The sequence below is a fragment of the Alligator sinensis genome, unplaced genomic scaffold (assembly GCF_000455745.1).
Source record: "Alligator sinensis unplaced genomic scaffold, ASM45574v1 scaffold107_3, whole genome shotgun sequence".
NCBI lineage: Eukaryota > Metazoa > Chordata > Crocodylia > Alligatoridae > Alligator > Alligator sinensis.
The window spans coordinates 797,670-812,867 of record NW_005842578.1 but is presented as its reverse complement, the minus strand read 5'-3'; the positions used below and the strand labels follow the sequence as shown (position 1 = coordinate 812,867).

The following is a 15,198-nucleotide window of genomic DNA, read 5'->3' as shown; positions in this document are numbered from 1 at the left end:
CGGCCCCAGGCGGCTGCTGCCGAGGGGTGCCCCCAGGGTGAGGAGGGAGCCTGGTGCCAGCCCCTCCGCCCCCCTGCGTCTCTTCCCCCCAGAACTGTTCTCCGGAGGCGGAGAGCCCGGGCCCGGGCGGGGACCCGGCCCAGCCGGCCCAGGCTTCTCCTCCCGCCGAGGACGGCAAACTCAAGCCTGGCGCGAAGCGGGTGACGTTTCCTTGCGACGAGGACATCGTGTCGGGGGCCGTGGAGCCCAAGGACCCCTGGAGGCACGGTAGGGTCCCAGGCTGCCGAACCCGGCTCCAGCGCGCGGCTGCTGCAGGCCCGTCGGAGGCTGCGTTCGTCTCCGTGGTTTGGTTCAACACACAGCGGGGCACGAGCTTCCCAAATTGTTTGTTAGAGCCGGAGACTTCGCCGGAGTGCTAGAAAACGTTGCAAGCGCTTTGTTCCTACACGGGACGATGCCGTTTGAGGCTTGTTTTAACTGGTGAAAAAACGGCCAGGTTTGTTTGTGGGGCCACGCGCAGGCTTTGTGCAGATGTGCCCAGTCGTGCGGCTTTAGCTGTCCCAAGTGAATGCCGAGCTGGTGTTTGCTGGCGGCGTGCTGAGCTTTTAAACAGAGGTGGATGTTTTATAAGTTGCATTCTTGCGTCCGGACAGAGTTGTCCAACTTCTGTTGTAACCGGTGGTTTGTAAGAATAAAACCCCTTTCTTAAGACCGCTCATGCCGGTCTCTCTCTCTCTCTCCCTGTTTTTCTTTATTTTGCTTAGCTCATTTGCAGAGAAGCAAACATCTCACTGACCTCCCAGCTTTATAATTATTGAACTCCGTCAATGCTACAAAAAGAGATACTGCTACCGTTATTAAAAGCCAGTGCACTTACCCAACAGCCACTGCTAATACCTCAGTTTTGTAAATTAGTTTGAAGTCATGTAAAGCTAATGTTACCTTCAAATAATGTGTTGCACGGTTTTAACTTTTAAAATAATTTTTATCAACTGGACGGTGTATACGATGTAGTCGGTGCCCTTACTGTTTGCTTCCTGCATGTGCTCGGTGTTAAAGGAATGTCGGTCTGTCTGACCAGGATTACTTCACCTCCTTGTTCTGGGAACGGATTTTGAGGGAAGCTGTTGAAGCAGAGGTGCAAAAGATCAGGGTGTTGCGTCTTAGAAACGGTGGCATTTTGAACCGGTTACAAAGAAGTTGTATTCTCTTCCTACTTTTGCTTTTTAAAAAGGAGTCTTTCTGAAACGCTCTTTACCTTTTCTGTTGTTGAACACTGACGGCCTCTGGCTAATAAACCTAGTGCTTGTGAAATACTGATTCATTTCCCCAAATTAAGTGGGACTGCTTGGTTTTTGATGTGCTCAGGTATGTTGTCCTGTGCTGCTTGTTACTGGGCATGCTCCGTGAGGGAAGTGCACCAAGCAGCGCCGCTTAGAGAAACTCTGTCAGCATTTCTAAATGTAGGTTTAACGAGAGAGGGGCAGAGACGGGTCATCCCGTACAGGGGTGGTACTAACAGTACTGAGTTCTGCTAATCTCTGTTGTGTTTGCAACCAAGAGGTGGATTGGTTCCTAATGGCCTGAAACTTTATTTCACCACATATGTAATCTTATTGACCTTCTTTGTATTCTTCTGCCATAGTATGGAGGAGAGAAATGTTGAAGACTTATTCTTCCCTAAATAAAAGTATTACTTGCCTTTTGAAAATTGGGTCAGATGCTAGGAGGGGATAATGATACTTCAGGCCTGAAGATATCTCTTGCTTTTCATAAATCTTGCTGTATTTACATAAATGTGAATGGGTAACTTGCCTTTTGAGTGACAAGCTTGCATTTACAGATGAAGTATTTAATTTCTTTAGTTACTGCAGCAGCAGGCATAATTATGAAGAACTGCAATGGGGGGGTGAGTAACGCAATGCTCTTAACATTCTTTTTACAACAACAATAATCAGTACATTTTAAGTGACTGTTCCTTTTAATTTACTGTGTATAATAACTGTATTCCTGGGAGTCATGTTAAAAGGAAGGTTTTGTTTCTGCTAACTTCTGTCATGCTCAGTAAAGTGGTGAACAGGAAACGGATGATGGTAGAGTACAGTAGAGCACGGGGTGGATGTATATGGAATGGCCAGCTGTTCATTTCCCCAGCTCTTGTCCTGGCATGGTTGGGTGGGCAGCACTGCGATAGGGATATGATGCTTGCATTGGTGCCACTGTACTGATAGCGAGGGACTAACAGTTAAGTTTAAAATGATGTCGGAGCATATGGTGCAAGAGACCTACTTAGGGTAGATAAGTTGTCTTTGTCTGGCTGAGCTCCTGACAGTCATGGGGCAGGTTGGAAACGCATGCTCCCTGTGTGTGTCAGGCACAGAGAGCCAGGTTCACAAAGCAATCCGGAGTGTTGCTGCACCAGGCTCTTGGGTGCCCAGCTCTAGGACTGTACAGCGAGTAGGGAATGTTGGATGCTTTAATCAAGGGTGAAATGCGTGAGGAGGCTTAGGGGCCAGGCCAGAACCCAGGACTCCTTCCTCCCAGAATAGTGCCCTCGTTACTGGTGAATCGTGCTCCTCTTGCTGCACCAACTGGCCTTCTGAATCTCGCGTTCCTTTCTGCACCACGGAGCAGCGTCAGTCAGGAGAGGTGGAACATGGCATGGCTCCCCCTCCAGAGTCGAGGGAGGTCTGAATTGGGGGGGTGTATCTTGATCCACCCTTGCTACCTGTTAGGAGGGTTTAGCTCTGCCTCTTCCAGAAGTTGCAGAGTAATGAAAGTGACAGTTCTTCTGGAGTTACTGCTGTGTGGGAGGTTCTGCCTTTATTGGCCAACGTCCCAACTATTCCCTGTCAGAAATCATAGGACTGTATCCTTCCTTAGCATTAGAAGGATGGTGAATCCTCTCTCAGTAGTGGGAGGAAGCGTGGGGAGTGAACAAGAACAGCATAAGGGAAACTCTAGAGCCCTGTCTTGATTAGGATCCAACCTGAAGTTGGGCTGGGCTTAGCAAATGCAAGCTGGCTAGGTCTGACCACTGTGCAGAAGTGGGATGATGTTTGACAAGTTGATGGCTTTAGCGCTGGTTCTAAAGGATCCCGTGGCACCCGGTAACGTGACTGAGCGCTGTGGTGTTTCCAGGTAATGAGCTAGCTGACTGGCATCTTTACCAAATGGTCACTGAACCAACAAAAAGGCAGTGCAATTTTAGGAAACAGTGAGGATTTTATAGAAAATCTGGCTATAGAAAAGGATCTTGGATCAAGTGATCATTAGGTGAGTCAGTTCATTTAAAACGGATGCAGAGACAGAGAGAGGTCTGTAACTAGGGTCCATGAGTTCAGAAAAGCAAACTTTCAGAAACTGCAGGAATTGGCTAGGGAGGGTGACTGGACTGAGGAGCTGGCAGATTTGAATGTGAATAAGGCATTGAATTACTTAAAGTCAACAGCATCAATTTTATCAGGAATTTGCATCACAAGTTAGAAGAAAAAACCTGGAAGGGAAGGGCTGTCACTCTGCTCTGCTTGGATAAATATGCCTTTTGGACAGGATGTGGAGAGCAAGTGGGGAACCTGCAAGGAACAGACAAAAGGGCCGAGAGACACGGAGAGCTGTGTCCTGTGGGCCATTGGGCCTTGTGAAGCTACCTTTATGAGAAGAGGGGATTGTTTAGTCTTGAGGGGTGTGAATAATGCCAGTAATATGTCCAGGGGTAAATGTTGGGGTAGGGAGAACTGTTTAATTTGACAGGTAGATCTGGTGTGGATGGAGCCTGCTGACACAGAGCAAGGGTAAGGGGAGCAGAGGCTACAGTTGGGGGGCGGGTGGGGGAATGAGGCAAGAGGATGGTGCGGTGTGGAGGGAGGGGGGAGGCAGCAGCTGCAGCTATGACCCCAACCCTGGGTAAGGGCAGCCTCCTGCCCCACCACCCTCGTACTCGATTCGAAGAGGGGCTTTTCCCCCTTGTTAAATGAGAGCCAGGGGCGTATGTTAAAAACGAGTACATGCAGCGTTTAATGCTGCGTTTGGCTCGTGATCAGACCTGAGGAAGAATGTCTTGTATTCAGAAGCTTGTCTAACTCGATCCCAACTACGTAGTTGACCCAATGAAAGAAATCAGCCTAAGAGATCCTTGCCTCTGGCATTGTCTCTGGACCGTCCTGGCTACATTGCTCTTACATTACCGTTTAAAAAGTGTCATGTCATCTTTTGTTGCTTTGGCTCATTGCTGAATGAGTAACTTGCTTATCTGTACATCTCCTGGATCTTTAATGTTTTGCCTTTCCTGCTTCCTCCACTCCTGGTCTTCTAGGAGCAGCTGTTTTTAAGTAGTAATGATGTTGAGAAATTCTTTTCCTCCTAGAGTGACTTTTCCTGTCTTTTGATTTTCTTCCCTCTTTCCACCCACTCCCCCTCCATAAGTACTTGATACCAAATTTACTTAAACTTTCTTAATTTATTCTTTTCATGACATTCTGAATTCTGCAGAAGGATCTTCTACTCTGAGGCATGGTGCAGAGTTTGTATGGGGCAGATTTTCCCTGCCCCTGTGACGCTTCCCTTTCTGGGTGGCTTGTCAGATTAGAGCATTTTTGTTTTAACTTAGATACATCAGCAAGAACAGAGAGATGTTTGATTTAGTAGATATGTAGGCAGACCCTATCCCTCTTGCCCATAATCAGGGACACTTGTGCTTTCCAGAACAGTGTGACCATTAACCAGCCTTTGTTTCCTTACTTTATTCTGTTTATGAATACCAAGATGTATCCACCCCAAGCTGTAAAGTTGTGCATCTGAAAAATGGCAGGTAGATGCCCAAACAGGCACTATCCGTGAGACTCTTCCACTACACTGGCAATAATGACCTTCTCTAAGCCAAGACAGTGGGGAAAATAGGTCTTTCCCTCCCACTGGGGGTCTTTACAGGGAAGCTCTGTAACCATATGGCCAGGGCCACTGAAAAGAGTAGTTTTAGGCATTTACTCTGTGTCTTCTGGACTGTCCCTGCACTATTGGGGAATACCAGGCTATCACCTTAGGTGTTTATATGAGAGGGTTGTACTGGTTTAACCAAGTAGGAAAGAGAGAGACTTGTGCTAAAAGAGCTGTCAAGTGTCCTTGAAGTGAAACAAGTAGCCGTAAGGCTTTTTTGTTCTCTCTTTGCTTGAGAATACCTGGTGGGCTTGTTTTCTGATCCCAGCCATTAAGATGTTCTCTAAGGTTAAAGGTTATCCCAGGAGATGTTCTCTTAAATGCCAGTTTGTCTAAAATAAGCTCCTTGAGAACAGAGATGATTGGAATTGATCAACATACCTGTTTTGTACAAAAACTTGTGTCTGCCAAAGTGCCTGTAGGTTACTGCAGGAAAACGACAGTAGCAAATGAAGGTACCTTGTGAGAGCAGGCCACGGGGTCTTAATCTTTTCTGACCTTCCTAGTAGGCAGCATGTCAGCAAGAGGGTTTGGTCTCTGGTGTCTCCTGTCAACCTTTCCCACCCCCTCCAGTATCTTCCTCTCTGGCAGCCTTTTCCAGGTTCTCTAACACGTCTTTATTTTACTGTCTTACGACTGCTTTTTGTGTACTCTTGTGTTTCGGTCCTTGGGAGGGATTGCTTGTTTCAGGCCATGTCTGTGGAATGTGTTGCAAGTTCTTCATTGTTATAATCACTAATTTGGTACCTGAACTCTTGCATGCATTTTCCTGTAGATGTGCTGCATCCTACTTACGGGTAACCACTCCCTGCATTCTGACTCCTGTTTGTTCTAACCTATTAATTATACTTCTGTGAGGTAGTTGTCCTGGCTGGAAGAGTTGAGATGAAGGCTAGCTTATTCCCAGCTTCGCAGGGCTCATAACTTTCTTGGTATTCTGCTCTAAATAAAGATCAGTGCTAATTTGACAGATCACACACCTCAGTTTCCAAAATTAATTTGTGTCTTAGCTGATCACATCTGCTTTATATTGCATGTGTAGAGGTGGCCTTGTAGAGGTGGCTAAGGAACAAATTATTTGGTGCTTTATAGCTCAAAACCATGACTTTGAGTTAAACTAGCTCCGTCTTGTCCAATGTTATGATGCAGCCGAAAGGTAGTTAGCGATTCAGGTCAGTGTAAAGGCAAACATTTATTTTCATGCTGAATTCAACAAAATAATGCCGTCATTGCAGTGAACACCTTATGTTCTATTGCCACAGTTTTCCCCTTTCAAACTATGCATAACCATTTGTTTTGTGCATGGTCTTATAGAAGTTTAGCTACTTTGGGGGCTTTGACGTGCCTGGAGATGTAGGAATTTGGAAATACGGAATAAGCATCTTAACTCTTTGTTTTGGATCCTCCAGTTCTGATACCTGAAACTGCTTTTTGGTCTTTTAATCAGTGGTTCTCAACCTTTTTAGAATCAAAGCGCCTCTTGGAAAAGGGGTGCCACCCTGTTCACAGTGGTGGCAGATGGCAGGACAAGGAGCAATGGGCTCAGGCTGCAGCCAGGGAAGTTGAGGTTGGATATTAGGAAAAACTTTCTCATGAGGAGGGTGGTGAAGCACTGGAACAGGCTACCCAGAGAGGTGGTGGGATCTTCCATCTTTGGATGTTTTTAAGACCTGGGTGGACCAAGCCTCATCTGGGATGATGTGGTTGGGGCTGGTCCTGCTTGGAGCAGGGGGCTGGACTAGATGTGACCTCCGGAGGTCCCTTCCAGCCCTTGCTTTCTGTGATTCCATGAAATGCCAGCTCTTAATTTTCACTTGATTTCTTTTTTTGACCCTGGAAAATTACAAAACAATTTTTCTGTTTCAGAGTACTCAGAAAACTGCAACAGGTCAGAGTGCTTTTAACAATAAGGATTCCCCCTTGAAATCTCTGGGTTATCTCAAGGTGTCATGGCACCCTGGTTGAGAATCACTGCTTTAAATCCTAGTCCTTTCCTGGTGTTGTGAGAGTGCCTGTACCTGTCTTGCTATTCTTCAGGTAGTTTTTTCTGTATTTGAATTCTGTGGGAGCGTAGGCTACTGATATTTAGTTAACATCTTAGGAAATGAGAACACTAAATGAGGGGGAGAGGAGAAAAAGGTGGGAAGAGAGAGGTCACAGGTGGGAGACAGTTGAATGAGATGTAGAAGAAATGGTAGACCAGTTAGTCTGTGCAGTGTGGCCCCACCATCAGATGTTATCCCGGAGGGTCTTATGATATGAAAACATATCACTGCCTCAAAAACAGGTTGTCTAGTCCAACCCCTTGCCTGAGGGAGGATCATCCCTAGCCAAACCATCCCAAGCAAATCCTCTATTTCTCTAAACTATTATTAAAACTACACGGGTGTCCCTGTCGCACAACCACAAGGCATAGCACCCCAACCTGCCACGGGTAAAGCCAAGGGAAGACGGTGGCCAATGTCCTGTTGTTGCAAGGATTGCTAAAATACCCTGGAATAATCCGAGGAGGAGGGCTACTCCCCCCAGCTACGGAGAAAGTACAAACCCCTGACTGTCCCTGGCAGTCTGACCGTGGGATAAAATTCCTTCCTGCTTGTATCGGCTTGTCTTTTACTTTGGCATCTCCTCAGACAAAGGCTGCCTGGCACAGTCAGTCCCTGGTGTCGGGGAACCTGGGCTGTGCGTCGGTACCCCGCAAAGAACTGGATTCTGTGCCTCTGCCATGGAGTAGCTGTAGGAACCTGAGCACGGTGCCCCTGGGGAGGTCCCTACTTGTCATTCTCAGTGTGGTTCCCAGCTTGAGGTGGGGTGGAGCGTACAGTGCACTTTCAAGTGCCATCTCTCCGTTGGGCGTGACAGGGTGTGTACCTCTGCCAGTAAGGGTGGACACAAACCTCGCCTCTGTGCTGCCATAAACATAAGCAAACAGATGTCCGTGCCCTTTGTTGCACCACAGATGTGGCCGTGACAAGCTGTATCCGTTTGTGTTGCTGTTCAGTGGCAGATGTCTGTTTACTTCACGGTCCCTCAAGGCCTGGGAGGACCTGGCAGCCCTTGTCCTGCGGCATCAACAGGTGAGACAGCAGGTGATGTGCTTCAGTGTTGGAAATGCACATCTGCTGTCCTTGGGCATGTTTGGCCACAGCTGATGCCACTTCAGTTAGCACATCTCTTTTCTGCCTTCAGACAGTTCTCCTGCAGCCCAGACTTTCCTCCAGACTACACCAAGGCAGCAGCCACACAACCAGTGGCTAATGTTGATAAAAACTGATAGCTGCTTTAATGCCTGAACAATGTCCTCACTGAGCACCGAATGAGTATGTGATTGGGCAGGCTAGAAAATACTGTTGTACCAGAGGGAGCAGAGTCAAGGTGGTAGAGCTGGCCTTGAGAATGTATTTCTGACTCTCGGGCCCTGGGCTTTGAATTTTTTAACTTGACAGATTTTTTTTCCATATGTCACTAGAAGCATCTCCAGTGTGACTCCAGCTCTGGGCGGCATCTTTATCTTCTGTAACTGATCACTTTTAAAGTCACAGTTGGCTCTTTTATGGATGTTAGGGCAGGTCGTATCTGAGGAGGGCATTCAGGGGGTGTGGAGACATAATTATCAAGTAGTAGTTAAATTTTATTTTGGTTGGGAACACACTTTTTATTTGTAAACTTTGCTTCGAACCATTAAATTCCACCCTGTGGAGTAACATCACTCTTAAATCACTTTGCTCATTTTTCCTGGCACTGTTTTATTTACCTGCCTGGTCTATAAACCAAACCAGAACACACCCTTAAAACTGACTCCTGGTTTAAAATCAAAGAGTTTCCCCTGGGGTGCTAGCTCTTAATTTTTTTTCCTTGTTTCCTGCTCTTTACACTGATAATATGGCTGTCTCTGTACTTTATTTTAATTTCCTAATGGACGGTGGAACCGTTATTGCTTGATGAAGGTTTAATCTGGGCTCAGTATGAACATCTGTCTGGACCACCAGTGTAATGCAAACTGGAAAACTTCACCAGTGACTGTGTGTCCAGTGTTGCTCAACCAGGATGCCACTGCACGCTAGGGTGCCTTGAGATCCTTTCAAGGCTGCTACAAGGCGCCACGCAGTGTCAGCACTGTTAGGTGTACAAGCATGATTCACAGGAACATCCTAGAGATGCCTTAAAATCCATGGTGGTAGGGTCCTATTCTGACCTGCTGTGGTCTTTCTGAGTTATTTGCAACAGAAGAATTGCTCTATTGTTTTTTCTACGCTCAGAAAAACGAGCGAAAACTAAGAGCTGGCATTTTCTGAGGGGTGCCTTAAGTCTAGCAAGGAGTGCCTTGAGGCTAAAAAGGTTGAGAACCACTGCTGTAGTCCGTCACACCTGAGCTTCTAAATAAACAAGTAAATAAATGAACCCGGTATCTTTGGGAAGGGGTAACCCATTTTGTTTCTCTCAGCCTCAGTATGCCTGCCTACTTTGTCAATAATACTCGGTGCATCAAGCTGCAGAGACTTCTTAATATAGGTTTTGTGCTTCATGCTCACGTACTCTGAAGAGGGAAGTCTAGGGCCTCTTCGCTGTCATTACTCTGAGAGTCCTACAGAATCGTTAAGCAAATAGTCCTTGCTGTACTTGGTAGCCCCATGTCCTGTTTCTCACTGCAGTGGTACTTGCAGACCACGATCGAGCTGCCTTTCTGATCAGTTGAGTAGACTGGGTGCCTTCAGTTTCTCGCTGTAAGGCCTCGGATCGTTCTGTGAAACCCCACCACTTCACCACCTTGCTGAAGCGTGGACAACAGAAGTAGGCATAGTGTTCCAGGCGTGTCCTCTGCAGTGCTGTATGCAACTATACTGTCATCGCCCTCTTTCCTGTTCAGTATTTTGGCTTGTAAACGGGACTGCACTAATTGTTGTAGCGAATACATTGTGCTGGGAGTTCATGTTCAGCTGGGCATCTCTAATGCTCTTAAAGTCCTTTTCAGTTGGTTTTTACCAAGACATTGTCCCCCATTCTTCGTGGATGTTATGTCTCTCCTTTCCTAGATGCGTTCCCTTGCACTTGACTGTGTTACAATGCATACTGTTTGATTGATCTGAATCGATGTATATTAGTTGCCTGACCCCCGTCAATTTGTCACCTATTGACTTGATCAGTGAGGTTTTTCTGTTAGATTGGTGGAGAAAAAAATGAACCGAGCTGGGCTACAAACTGGTCCTGGAATTGTTGCTGGAGAAATACCATTCTGAGATTCATCAGCCCCCTTTATCTTCCTTTTTGTGGTATTGATTTTTTTTTTTTTTCATGGTACAGATTCATTACTCACTGTCATGTGATTCTGTCTCTCAAGTGCACTGTCTCCTCACAGTAACCTTTTCCTAACCAGATGTAATCTTGTCAAAAGAGATCATTTTCCATGAAACCTTGGCATTAATTATTTTGTCCTTTAATTGTTTATTGATAGACTTTGGTATCACTGTTCCATTAATTTGTCTAGGATAGATGTCAGGCCAAATTACAGGAAAGCTTCTCTTCCATCCACTTTTTCTCTAGCAGGCATATTCAGGTTTGACCTAGAAAGATTGCTCTTATGCAGCTGGAGGTCTAGTTTAAACGCTGTTGTCTCTACCACTGGCTGGCCTCTAAAATCTGTATTTCACGTCTGTTTTATTAAAAAAACATAGCGCTGAAGTCTAGTCCCTGTTGACTTGGGAACGAAGATGCAGTTAATGAGGTAGTCTAAGAACTTGGAGATGGAGATTTCCATGTGCTGTCTGTGGAAGGATCTCCCAGAAGTCGGGGAGCTTTCTGGCTCCCTCATTTCTAGATTTTTGGTGTGATGCAGATTAAATTAAGGTTACTCAATGGTTTTTCCTTTATGTAAGACTCTACTTTCAGTTGCTTGTAATGTTGAGACACACGGATCATCTGGACTGAATGTTTTTTGAAGACTCGGCTGCATGTGTGGACACGTTTTTTGGGGGTTTTTTTAGATGTCCTCACACAATGGCGTGGGAGCCCATGGGTTTGCAGCTGCCAGGGGGGCAGGAGTTGATTGAATCTCCCGAACCAGCACTTGCAAAATGCACACCTTGGGGTTTCTGCACTGGTGGTTTTGTTACTAAGATCTGATTTCCGATCCCGTTGTGCCGTTAAATGAACGTTTTTGCCAGTGCCTTTGCTGTGTCTACTCAAAGTTCCTTTTTCAGCACCTTGCTTTTGCTGGTGATTGATGCCTGTGCTTCCTAGCAGCCTGCGGCAACTTCATCTGAGCATCCTCATAAGTGTGGAATGTGTGCTAGCAGGTTTTGGGATGAATGACTTGGTCTTTGCTGGAGCATATCTGGCATCCAGTGGGGACCCCTCTGGGGATGCCTGCTGTACGTGGAAGCATCATCCGTGCAGCTGGATAGCATGGTTTCAGCTCTGTTGGTAGACTGGGGCCAGCTTTCATCCCGATAGCTGAGGTGCCTTAGCTGTGGTGATGTGAAGGCCTCGACTTTGGTGTAGATGAGCTGCCTCAGGATCCCTGTGCTAGCCATGCTGGAGCTGGCATTGCTGTGGCTTTCCTGCTGTTTGGTACCTGGGCTTGCTCACATGCAGCAGTTGTGAAGAATGCTGCCTGGATCTGAAGACATGACAGGGCAGGCTTGGACATGATGCAGTGACCTGCTCTGGTGAGGGCAGGAGTCTGCTGGTCTTGGGACACGCTTCTCTCTGAACCCCTTTTTCCTGTCCCCAAGTGAAGGATGTGGAGCTGCTGGTGATTATCTTGCAGTATTGTGTGCACCTTGCTACATGACTTTGAAGGGTTGATCACTTCTGGAGTGTGCCCCACACCCCAGTCACCAGCACCTTGCTGGCAGAGCTGGTGTTGTGGCATTTCCTGTCCTGTTGCTTTGATGCCAGGTATTTTCTCTCTCCTTTTTTCAGAATGAATTTCTGCCTTGGGCTGGTGCAGTTTGCTAGGCAAGTTTGGTCTTGCAAGATGGCCAAAGGGAAGCAAAGAACTGGAGTTGTGACCACGTGAGTCACTGCTTCTGGCTTTTTGGGTGGGGACAAATGTTGTATTTGCCCAAAGTTCACTGTTGATCCCAGAAAGTCTTGTCAGCTTCTGCATCTTCTTATCTGTCCCTTCTACCACCAGGCAGTGCCTGGTGCAGGACTGGCTCGGAAGGAGCAATACCAGTTAGTTGCCAGCCGGTGTCTTTAATAGGCTCACTTGTTTTGTTTTTGCAGAGAATAAAGTAACTTTTTCCTCCCCAGAGAAGTGCTGTTCCTCTTGTGTGGGAAGGCAGTGCCTTTATGCTTAGCCTCTTCAATGTTGACTGGAATAAGTTGTTGAGCAGTGGTCCTTTGTGGGACACCCCTGTCCAGAATAAGTGACGTCCTCCTAGCTCCCTGAGTGTGGGAAGTATTATAACAGGTTGCTTGCTCCATGTACAGGCTGCATTTGAAAATACTTTTTCCTGAATACATTTAATTTGTGTAGTGCGTAAGGAACTCTGCTATTGTTTAAGTGGCAATCCTGGAATTTGATATGTTTGACAGCTTCCAGAAGACCAATGAGCTTTCCCATTTCATGTTTAACCATTAACCTTGTCGACAGGCTGTTTCCCTGTAAAACGATACCCAGAAATATGTGATTTAAAATGAAAACCAAGTTGAAACCATCTGGCAGCTCGGGATTACTTTGCAGATGCTGTGCCCAGAATGGCTTGCTCCTTGTGGCAGGCCTCTGAGACCAGTTCCTGGCTACCTGCTCCTACATCGTGTCCTCCCCTTCCATCTGGGTGTGTGACGGGCTGGGTGTGATTTGCTGCTTCTGCTACATTGGTGGGTGGCTTGTGGCTTCTGACTTTATAGCTTGGGTTTTATGGAAACCTTAAATACCTCTTGGAGACGCGTCTGTGCTGTACTTGCACTGTGAAAAGCCTGCGCTTGCACTTGTGAATGAAAGCTACGAATTTCCGTAACAAAATGAGAAGCAAAATGTGCATGTTCAACATCTGGCTGCTTTGCATTTTTTTAGATAACTCCTGGTGCAAGCACTTTTCTGCAGCTTTGATTCCTGGTTATTCTCTGACTGTAAGGATCCACAGAGTTTAAGGTCAGAAAGGACCCTGAAATCCCCCAGTCTGATGGCCTGCGCTGCTCAAATTAGTGTCCCTGAGGCACAGCTCTGTTGGGCCTAATGATCTCAGATTTGGGTCCTTGGGAGGCTAAATTGTTCTCTGCCTGTGGCATACAGGAGGGGCTGAAGTGATCAGGGGACTGAAAAGGCAAGATGTTCCCAGATGTGGGTTGTGAGGCATACCCAGTGTTGCTCAAGGATGGTGACCAGTCTCAGCAACAGCTGCCAGGCTGATCGAGGGTGGGAATTCCTTCCCAGCCTCCACTCGGACTGGTTCCTCCGAGACAGCCAGACAAGGACATCTCTGTCCTGCTTCAGAGTGGTAGTCCACCCCCTCAAGTCTCCTTTCTCTCCACAATCATTATATCCCTTCACCCCCCACCTCCACCGTCTTGTGAAGCATCAGGGAAGAACACATCCGGAGCCATGCAGGTGACTGGCTGAGGCTCTGAAGCGAGACTAGATTGTAGCAGCTGTCAAACAGCAGAGTTTGGATGTTCTCTCAAGGGCTCAAGATTTCAAGGCCAGAAGACTATCGGGGCCACTCAAGGCTTCCAAGCCACGTACACAGGCTGGAGAATTTCTCCCTTGTTAAAGAGTAATAATCCAAAACGCATCCTAGTAAAGCCAAGGGCAGGTAACACCTGCCATTTCTCCCCTGCAGGTGTACCCACAGGATGGGAGCTACTGTCTAGGGAAGTGGTAACTGTCTGCTGCCCATCCTCCTGCTTCTGCTCGACTTTCCAAAGTGTGGAGGGCCAGAGGAAGGACATGGGGTCTTGTAGGAAGATCTCTTTGGAAGAGTGAGGGTTTTGGAGGAGGAGAGGGCATTTGGGGAAAGGCTTGGTTTGCAGCCATTGCGATGGTGAGTCTCAGGAGTGAATTTCAGGCTGTGGAAAAACTTCCTTTGTTTGTTTAAACTTCCTTTTGCCAGGCTTGTTTGCATTTGTGTGTCCTTGTATGTCCCCTCTGTTCAGCAAGGTGAGAGATGGCAGCTAGTGGATTCTTCTTTACTTTCTCAATGCCACCCATGATTTTATAGACCACTAATATCTCTCCCCATCTTCCATGAGCTGAAAAGTAGCTTATTTAGTCTCTCCTGGGTATGCCATTGCTTATCTTGTCACTCTTCTCAGGCTCCCCCTTTCCCACTTTACTGTGTCCTTTGAAGTTGTGGTTTGAGGGGCGGGGGGATCAAAACTGCATGTGATGATATTAGAGGTATGGGAGAGGTTTCTTTGCCTAATGACTTTGGAGGAGTAGGGATTTGGGGAAAAACTCCATCTCTTTTATATGTTGCAAACACGCATGCCTGCCACATTGAATAAATGCAAGCTGCTTCATTCTTTCTTGCATCTTTTTTTCTAAAGGCTTTCCAAACATGCTCTTCCAGTTCTGTAAACACCCTTCCTAACTGAGCCTGCCAAAAAAGAACCTTTCCAGAATTAAAAGGAAATACTGCATAGGTTTAAGCCTCAACAAAATTTTTTGCGTTGATCCTCAGAGTAGACTTTGTGTTGCAAACATTCAGTGGTTGGGAACATCTAGCAGAGGGAGATCAGCTTGCAGGAGCTGTACCTGGCCGTTGGCCCAGAGCGGCTCAGCCACACAAAGTAAAGTACATCTGGGAGTATTTTATGATCCAGAGAGGATATGTCATGGTAGAACTCTCCTGACCATCATTGCAACAGGTGTACCAGGGACTTTACAGCCATCCTTGCACTTCAGTTTCCCAATGCTGTCCACTGCACAGCTTTTGCATTATGATTTTTTGAGATGCTCCAGTTTTGCAGCAGGCCCTTGGAATCCCTCAGGCTAGGGAAATGCCCTTTCTCAGCCCCACAACATTCCTTCTGGGATTTTCTGAGTTGTCAAATGTTGCTGTTTTCCTTATGCTCCTTAGGAAGGTTGTGGTCGCTTGCTACCACGTGTGAGACTTCTAAGGTCAGGCTTATGCCAGTGCCAAAGAAGGCAATGGACCAGGAGCTTCCAGATTATCTGTACCACGGGGTGACATGGGTAGCAGAGCTAGGATGGGTTTTCTGTGTCTCACTTACTGCTGCATTTCAGTTTCCATCACATGTATATTGTGTGGGGCAGGAGTTGTCCCCATCCCCTCCCCCTCTGGGTAAGTCATCCCC

At 46.8% G+C, this 15,198-nt stretch overlaps 1 protein-coding gene across 1 annotated transcript in view; it reads left to right on the top strand.

Moving 5' to 3' along the window:
- Window positions 1-15,198, top strand: part of PPP1R37 (protein phosphatase 1 regulatory subunit 37) — a 66,421-nt gene that overhangs the window by 2,937 nt on the left and 48,286 nt on the right. Inside the window, exon 2 of the mRNA XM_025214312.1 lies at window positions 46-267. Within this exon, the coding sequence (XP_025070097.1) occupies window positions 46-267 (222 nt within the window). The remainder of the gene's footprint in view (window positions 1-45; window positions 268-15,198) is intronic.